Source organism: Salvelinus alpinus, chromosome 5 (genome assembly GCF_045679555.1).
Source record: "Salvelinus alpinus chromosome 5, SLU_Salpinus.1, whole genome shotgun sequence".
NCBI lineage: Eukaryota > Metazoa > Chordata > Actinopteri > Salmoniformes > Salmonidae > Salvelinus > Salvelinus alpinus.
This window is the reverse complement of record NC_092090.1, coordinates 66946987-66956355: the sequence shown is the minus strand read 5'-3', so window position 1 is coordinate 66956355 and position 9369 is coordinate 66946987. Positions and strand designations below refer to the sequence as shown.

At 48.0% G+C, this 9369-nt stretch overlaps 1 protein-coding gene across 3 annotated transcripts in view; it reads left to right on the top strand.

Moving 5' to 3' along the window:
- Positions 1 to 1897: 1897 nt before the first annotated feature.
- Positions 1898 to 9369, top strand: part of LOC139576563 (histone acetyltransferase KAT6A-like) — a 32210-nt gene continuing 24738 nt past the window's right edge. The window contains exons 1-2 of one of the 3 annotated variants that reach the window (XM_071402789.1): positions 1898 to 2193; positions 4157 to 5529. In XM_071402789.1, the coding sequence (XP_071258890.1) occupies positions 4858 to 5529 (672 nt within the window). In that variant the 5' untranslated portion in view covers positions 1898 to 2193; positions 4157 to 4857. Of the gene's footprint in view, positions 2194 to 2467; positions 2884 to 4156; positions 5530 to 9369 lie in introns of those variants that run through there. The other 2 variants (XM_071402791.1, XM_071402790.1) reach the window with 2 other exon arrangements.

Sequence of the window (9369 nt, the reverse complement as noted above, 5' to 3'; positions counted from 1 at the left end):
ACAACCCCATATATACTGTCTGCCATCTGCCCGGTACAGTTGAAACCGGGATTCACCAGCATGCTTCTCCAGACTGCCAGTGGCCATCGAAGGTGAGCATTTGCCCACTGAAGTCAGTTACAATACAGAACTGCAGTCTGGTCAAGATCCTCGTGAGGAAGATGAGCATGCAGATGAGCTTCCCTGAGACGATTTCTGACAGTTTGTGCATACATTCTTAGATTGAAAGTGTGGGTATGCACATCAGCTGTCCGAGTGGCTCATCTCAGACCCCCCTGCAGGTGAAGAAGCCCGATGTGGAGGTCCTAGGCTGGTGTGGATACACATGGTCTGCGGTTGTGAGGCCGGTTGGCCATATTGCCAAATTCTCTAAAATGACATTGGAGGCGGCTTATGGTAGATAAATTAACATTAAATTATCTGGCAACAGCTCTGGTGGACATTCTTTTAGTCAGCATGCCAAGTGCACGCTCCCTCAAAACTTGAGACATCTGTGGCATTGTTGTGTGACAAAACTGCACATTTTAGTGGGCTTTTATTGTCCCCAACACAAGGTGCACCTGTGTAATGATCATGCTGTTTAATCAGCGTCTTGATATGCCTAAATGACTTACCTTTCAGAATAATATGCAAATAAAAAATATGATATTGTTTCAAGCAGGGTTGAAAGCAGCCCCCTTTCTGAAATGCAGAACATTCATAGGTGGTGTTGATATGGTACCGAGATGAAATTAGTTTTATATTGGATATTCGGGTTTCTCTCGTCAACAGCTTTTGAACCACGCATGCGATGACTATGAAGAAGGTATATTCTGAATCGGGTGGATGGAGAATAATCCACACCTAGAAAAATGTTTTCATAATAGATTTTGGATTTCAATCTTAAATAGCTCTTATACAAAGCATTTCATGAATCTGATAATGATATATTCTGAATCAGGGGAGGATGGACAAGAATCCACAGCTTTTTTTGGGGGGGGGAATAAAATAAAAAAATATCTTCTGGCTTTCAATCTTGAATAACTGTTACACATAGCTTGCCATGACCATGAAAATGATATATTCTGTGTCAGGGGAGGATGGACAAAAACCCACTAGAGAAAATAAAATATTTTAAAAAGCTTGCCATTTGTGTAAGAGCTTTATGTAAGAAATATTAAAGATTGAAAGCCTGAAGAAAAACATGTATAATATTTCTATTTTTGTCCATCCTCCCCTGACTCAGAATATATAATTTCATAGTCATGGCACGTTTGTGTAAGAGCTATTGATGATTGAAAGTTTTTTTTTAAAGAAGAAAAAAATGAAATTCCAACCAAAAAATCGGTGTATTTTTGTCCACCCTACCCTGATTCAGAATATATAATTGCCATAGTCATGGCAAGCTTTGTGTAAGAGCTATTGAAGGTTGAAATCCGAAATCGTATTATTATGGTGTGGTTTACTGTTGCTTGGCATTGCGGGCAATTTACATAATCGTTTTTTGTGGGAGGATAATAGCTGCCCACGTATCATAATCTGACTGGCGGGGAATAAGCGCTCAACATAAACAGATAGGCTTTGTCAAGTGATAGCCTACTAGCATGATCGGATACATAGTAACAAGCCCTCAACATTTAGGCCTATTTCGTGCACTGTATACGTTGCTGGTTTATTCTCCTGCTCTAATAAATAACAGAGCTGCTACAATAGATTGTAGAACCTACCTGGCTGTGTGGAGGGCTCTTGTTTGATCTTTAAATACCCTCTAACATTAAAACCACACTCAGTTGCTTTGATTTCTCTTACGAGCCAGCTGTAAGGCATAAATTCAGACGTTCCCCTAAACGCCAATATCCGTGTGCGCGCGCCCCAGTGGAGAAAGCAAGAACACCTATCCCTTCACCATCTGTCCCTTTCTTCCATTTCATGTGTTCAACCAATATCCACCCCTCACAGCTACAACTCCGTTGTCCCCCCTCTCCCCTTGCAGTGTATTTTCCTGTCCGGTCCACTCGGGTTTGCGTTTGAACGATGCAGACGGTCCCTTGCCCCGACTGTTCCCCCCTCCCCCACTAGCTGAGCTCCTGTTCCACTCAAAGATGGCGTCAGCTTTGGAGCCTCTGGTCTCTGGCTGCATTTTTGGGCTTGTTGTTGTCTCTGATTCGAATGATTTTTGGCACATTCTACTCGGCAACTCGACACGAAATTACGGTGAGTAGCAGCTAGTGGGAAGAGGATATTACAAGTTCTCCGAGCTTCCCTTTAAAACCCGAACTGGACCCGTCCTAGCTTTCTGGGAACCGCGAGAGGTAGAGGGAAAGGGGTACGGGAGATGAAGATCGCGAGGGGGGGCCGTGGTTGGTTGGTTGGAAGGAAGGAAGGAGGGGGCGAGTGAGCGAGCGAGCCGAGGCCTACTTCGCTCCAACGGCCTTGTCTTCACCGCAGGCACTAGGTGGGCGGGTGGGTGATGGAGGAAGGAAGTAGGGAGAGGTGAGGGTTATCTAGCGGTGTGTAGGGACGCGTCTTGCGGGGAAATATTTTCACCCAGAGCCGAGGCGGAGGAGGAGGCCGAGCGGCCATAGAACATGTCATGTTAATGGAACATTCTCCAGCACTTTGAGATCTTCATTTTTGCACTTGCCCGATAGCGGTTATGGCCGTTTGTAATTTACATTGTGCCTTGGCTTTGTAGGCCGTGATCTCACCGCGAATATCATACATGACATTCTAAATGGGATTATTCCTTGTGATGGCTGCGTGTTATTGTTTGAAGCCTCGGGCGTTGTAGGAATCTGTCATTGTTGATTGTGTCAAAACAGTTTTCCTTCACCGAGACTACATGTTACTATTTTGAGCTATTTCGTCACTACTCCCAAGCAAATAACTACAGTTCGCGGGAAGGTTTGTAACAACATAATTGCCTGACAATTCATATCAGTACTAGAGTAACGTAAAGAGCCAGAGCAGTACATGTTGAGAAAGTTAGGCACTTGGGGCTGTTTCTTGGATCGCTAACGTTACTGTAACTAGCTATGCTAACGGTAACGTTAACCACCAATCTGTTTTGACCGACATGGCTAACGTTAGCTAACTATAGACACATGCTCAATGTTAGCCAGATAACGAACACAGCTACTAGGTCACAGCATAGTTTTTAAACGATTTATCTTCATCGGTTACTGACTGCTATACATATGTAATCAATTATCATGTTTATGTTGTGCATGGAATAGAAAGCTAGCTAGCTAACGTTTGCATGCTTGCTGATATATGGCACTGAACACAACTAACGTTAACTAGCTAGCCATGAGAAGTGGCTTGCTGGTGTTCTGTGTTTTTTTGCTATTTCAATTGATTTGTTCTGCTATGCAAAGTGACAACCATGTTGCTTGGCAAAGTCATAATAACAAGTGTTCCTCACACGTGGCTAGTTTTCCCATAATCTGGGAAATTGTGTTATTACCTGCGATCAATCTCTGTGTTCTGACCCAATTCATGATGTTGTGAAAAGTATATGAAGATACTAGTTATATAGCATGTAAATGTGGTGTGGCCTTCTCCACTAGTGTTTATGTTACTATCATCACAGTTATGAAAGTTGCTGTGGTTTTGGGGATTAGACAAAAACATAGTGAACCAGACTTTGTAAAGTTACCTCCATTATCACAGTTGGTGATGTTTACCTACTCACAGACACTAGTCTGGGACTGTCCTGAGCTACTGGTGAAGGAAGACAATGTTTAGATCTTGGTTTATGCCCTCTTTGCTCAGGGGTTTCTCTTCCCCACCTAAATGTGTTTTGTATCTCGAATCTTTAACCTTAATCTTTTAGCTTTTAACTTTGCACATGTCCTGTAATGTTGATCTAGACTTCAGGCAGTATCCGTCACATACAACGCATGTGGGTTAACTGTGTCCTGTTGTTTATGTGCTGCTGTTGTTTTGAGGAGTGTGTTTGTACATGTGTTCTGAGGGGTTGCATTCAGTAAGCACTAAAGGAAGCAAATGTTTTGAAACGGCAGTATTACCTGAACTCCAATATAAAACTCATTTTAAGACACTTTTTTTTTAAATAAAAATTTGTGTCTACCGATTGTGACCCAGTCTTGCTGCTGTCCCTCTTGCACATTGTTTCTCTGACCCTGCCATATGTGTGTGTCCTTTTTTTCTGCAGAGTGCGTTTCCTGTTGAAGCACAATTGGCATGAAGGTGATTAGCCCTCGCTGCTCCATGGGGTGTGATATCTGTTCCCTTCCAGACCTTAGAACAGGTGGATACCGCTAGAGAGAGAGGAAAGAGAACAACTGGAGCCGCGTGGCTGAAAGACTTTTAAGTCCTCCTGGACTTCCCAAACACTACAACTGATCTTCAACTCAAGATGACGGTCACAGTTTCAACATCACATTGAGAGCCTGTTATTTACATTGATTGGAGACTGAATCAACAGGTTTCTATCTGTTTGTCCCTCTGTCCTTTTGCAACAGGCAGTAGTTGGAGATACCTAAGTCTTATTGTGAAAGCCCCCGTAGTGTGCGAGTCAGTCCTCCACAGCTCCAGAGTTAGTCTAGTATCTGGTGCTCCACGATACTGCTCTCCCTCAGGCTAACTGACCCTACCGGGCGAGGGTAGTGGGTGGCCAGGTTTTATTTTTTTGGGGGGGGTGGGTGGGGTGGGCTATGCTATGGTGAGCTGCTCCCTGCCGTGCTGCTCGTGCTCAGGCTCTGAGGGACTCTGTGCAGCCCCGGGACAAAGGATAGTCCTTGGGCAGAGGGGCGAGGAGGAGGAGGAGGCGGCGGCTTAGGCCGCAGGACTCTTACCTTTTGCCCGCCACGGGTGTTAGCGTGTGTGTCGTCATCGTGACCTCCAGCCACAGCCATGGTGAAGCTGGCCAACCCGATGTACACCACCTGGATCCTGGAGGCCATCAAGAAGGTGAAGAAGCAGAAGCAGCGGCCGTCGGAGGAAAGGATATGCAACGCTGTGTCCATGTGCCACGGGCTGGACCGCAAGACTGTACTGGAACAGCTGGAGCTCAGCGTCAAGGATGGAACTATCCTCAAAGTGTCTAACAAGGGGCTCAACTCCTACAAGGACCCAGAGAACCCCGGCCGCTTGGCCTTCCCCAAGCCCTGCATGGGCAGCGGTGAAGGGGAAGGAGGCGGAGAGGATGTTCATCATGAGGATGGGGGTCATGGGGGGAGCCACCATCACTCTGGGAAGAAACCAGGACTGGACTGGAACAAGCTGATCAAGCGTTCCCTAGAGGGGCTTCATGAGCCAGGGGGCTCCACCCTAAAGAGTGTTGAGCGCTTCCTCAAGTGCCAGGGTGACGTGGCGGCCTACTTGTCCGGCAGCGGCTCCATGGGGCCCGGCCTGTTCCACCAGCAGCTGAGGGTTGCGCTGAAGCGGGCGTGTGCCCACGGTAGAGTGGCCAAGAATGGGCTGCTGTTCCGCCTCATCAGCCGCAGCTCCCAGTCAGATGGGACGGGTACTGTGGTGCTGAACTCCCTGCCGCCCGTCCGCCTCCTGCCACACGAGAAGGACAAGGTAAGCCACACACCGTCCCATACATCTACATTCTCTTCCTCAAATATGAACACAATGTAATGTCTCTATGTAAACATGCAGTGTAAGTGTAAGAGGTTAACTGTTAAAAGAGCAATTGGTAATTTATTTGTCCTTTGTGGGAAGAAGTAAACAATCAAGGCTGAAGGCAGAACACCCACCACACGATCAATCTTAGCAGGGCTCAACCTTTATTCTGAATAGTAGATTCCATGTTGTGGTAAGGCTGCCAGGAAAGACGTAACGCCTAAAATGTTACTTTATCACGTGCAATTAGTAGCCAGGTCAGGCAGCCAGGCAGTAGATTTTGGCAACCCACAATGCCGAGCCTGGAACGTAGTTTCATTTTTACCCAGTCAGTGCACTGTACTCTCACAAAATCCCTTGCTCTTTTTTTAGGGCAATAACTTACAGATTGCATGATCAATATGTTTCCACGTTGTGGGTTGACTGATAATGTCGTTGCTGGAGTGAGTGGTCACTGGTGTCAAATGGTCGAATCATTATCGTAGATAGGAGTGTGAATATAGGCAAGGGAAGAGACGAGATGTGTTGCATGTCTCTGTGTTGCATGTCTCTGTGTGATTAACATGACCCTGAAGCCACACACTGTTGCTAAATTGACTCCCGATTTTGAGACGCTTGACCTGGAAGACGGTCGGAGAGCTGTGAAAGAGAGACCTTAGACAGCAGTCTGTTTTAATCCCTATGTGAGCGTACAAGAGGTCGGTCCACATGTAGCTCCATGGGGGAGGGGACGACAAGCGTATCATCGCTGTGGCAGTCAGTGGGTCGATTCGACCTGTGTGTATTCGGAGCCCTGGCTTGGGCACAGAGTACCAGGGCTTTCAGTGTCTCTTTCAGTGGGCCAGCCCTGGGTTTGGGCGTAGTGGTGGCGTGTCGCGTGCTCCAGGAGGCAGCAGGAGTGAGTGGAGCGCCATGCGAGGCGGATGAGCTTAGTGCTCTGTGGTCGGCTGCCAGCGGTAAGGGCTGCTCTCCAACCTTCTGTCTCAGGCATGCAGCAAGAGGAGAAAGAGAGGGGAGGAGGAGGTTAGGGAAGATTCACGTGGCGCCATAGCGAGCGTCCTGCTGGGGCGAGAGCGACTGGCGACCAGCTGCAGGGCTGCTCCCTGTCAGGAGCTGTCAGGAGATGAGAGGAAGAGTGTGTGTGGGAGAGAGAGAAAAAAAACAGGAAGAGCGGAGGAAGAGGCCTGGCTGACGCATGCTCTGGGCCACCTTACCCAGTCACGAAGAGGGAGAGAGAGAGAGAGAGGGAGGGAGGGAGGGAGAGAGAAAAGAGACTGAGACAGTGGCAGAGGAGCAGACACGCAGGCCAGGACGGTGCCAAAAGACACACCCACAGGGTAACCTGACAGACCGTAGCCGGATGGGCACTAACCTCTCCTACTACCCAGGGGCCGGACCGCACATAGCTAACATGCATAACACCCATTGCATGCGTTCATGCACACATATAAACGTATGGCATGTGCTGTGAACAAACACAAGTGCGTGCAAGCTGACATACTGTACACACACTTGCACCCCTACACGAACACATACAGTACACACACTTATCAGCCATCAGTTGGAATTGTGGAAGGGTGGAAATGTAACTTTTTGGTCCAGCTGCCGCAGTGGGTGATAGCAGACCAAATGTTACCAGCCACTCACATTTTTTTTCTCTCCTGCAGGTGAATAAATCACTGAAAACGCACGTGTTTTGTAACGTTAAAACAACAGTTAATGAATGGTTTTTAAATGCATTGAAAGTGATTTCAAAGGAAAACCCAGAACATGACAGACAGAAGTGGATATCAGTGTGTGTTATTGACCCATTTCAGTGGGCGAGATCGCCACCTTTCTCTCTCTATTGTTTGAACCAAATATTGAACCTATGCTGCAGCTGTACCCCACCCCGCTTTCACCACTGTACCATTTGAGATTCTCTCATCCAGAACTGACACACACACTTTTTTTTTTTAACACGTGGGCTTTGCATAATAAGAAAATGATAAAATATCTGCGCCCAACTGCTCTGTGTGACCACCTGTCAGTGTGGCTGGGAGGAATAGACATTCTACCAGGGTAATGTCCCACCCAGGATGTAGTGTATAGTGATTTGAAAGGTCCTGCCCTTGCCCCTCCAGACAGACTTTGTTGTGACTGGGGGTGTTGTAAATCTCTGCTCTACTCTGCCGTTCTGCAGGGTTGGGTCCCGATGGCACCCTATCCCCTACACAGTGCACTGCTTTTGATCAGAGCCCTAAGGGCCCCGGGTCAAAAGTAGTACCCAATAAAGGGAATAGGGTGCCATTTGGGGACGCACCATGGGATTAGAGTGGTGGGAGCAGCCAGGAGTCATATGCCTGGCTGACTGACCGGCTGACTGATCGGCTGGCTTGCTGGCTCGAGGGCTGTGTAGGCTAACGCACTACCGACCCTCTGGCCCAGATGGGCCTTCGCTGACAACTGTGATCCCTCTTTGACTTAGTTCATAGTGAGTTAACGGGCTCTTTCATTGTGGTGTTCATGTGTTGCTTGGAGGCGTTGCATGGTGAACCATGGGTGTACTGCTACTACAACAGCTGCCAGTCTGGCTGGGAGTGATTTGAATGTTTCTCTTTGGCATTCACACAACCTCCACCCCAGACAGCTCTGTTCCTCTTATGCTGCTATTTGCAATATTCAAGTAGCCGTCTCTCCATATCTCAGCTATAGAGCCTCTCTCTCCGCCTCCTGTCCTCTAGCTAGCCCCACTTTTGTGTTTGTTGTGTGGTTGGTGGGGTGTGACGCGATGCTCACTCTTCCCCACTCTCACTCTCTCTCACTCTCTCTCTCACTCAGGCGAAGTCTCATCAGTGCCATATTGCCTGCATGATTGCTATGGGTTGTGATTTAGAAAGGGAAGGGGTGGGTGAGGGGAGAGGAGGAAAGGAGGGGAAATTAAGCAAAACAAATGAATAAGCCCCGGCTTTGACCCCATTGCAGGGGAGATTTGTGTACTCGACAGCCGAATGACTGTGTCGCCCAGCTCCATTCAAACAGGATCGCAGACCCACTCACTCTCCCTCTCCCCCTATTAGGAGGTCACTGGCGGGCCAGATTGGGGGAGGCGAGGGGTGTGTGGAGTCATCCAAGGGTCACGGATATATACATGGGAAACCTCTGCTTTTCCTGAGATGAGCCACCCGTAGCTGGCCGTAGTTATGAGCCTAGTGGGCCATTAGGAGGCTAGTGGATGGGGACGGGGATATGATGGGGATGGGCCTGAGTCTGTTGTCGGGAAGAGCGGTGAGGTGAAGAGCGATCATGGCCCTGTGCTTGCCCTTTTCACAGCAGCTGGACCCAGGAGAGTTCTCCTCACTGACGTTGCCGTGTCGCGGGAGGGACGACAACTGAAACGACACTGACCGGGGTGATGGTGTTCTGTGACCTCGTGGGCTTTGTTCTGTCAGCTAGCATGGTGGCTGTCTACCTATGAATGAGCTGTACTGTAGTTAGGCCTAATGGGAGTCTAATTTTATCTTTATCCCAGTCTCTTTCAAAACGTAATGTCATACGCATGTACTGCTCGCCCTGTGTAGGTTAGGCTAATTACTGAAACCTCTCGCATAGATGTTAGCTGTCCTTTGCCTTTTTAGCGAACATTACAACCATCTAGTGTTTTCTTTCTGCTCAAGGTGAAGGAAGAGCGCTACACAGGACATGAATACAAAATACCAGTAAACATTGATTATGTGCCCTGGGTCAGTGCAGTCTCCCCACTACTACGTCATTGTGTGTGTGTGTGTGTGTGTGTGTGTGTGTGTGTGTGTGTGT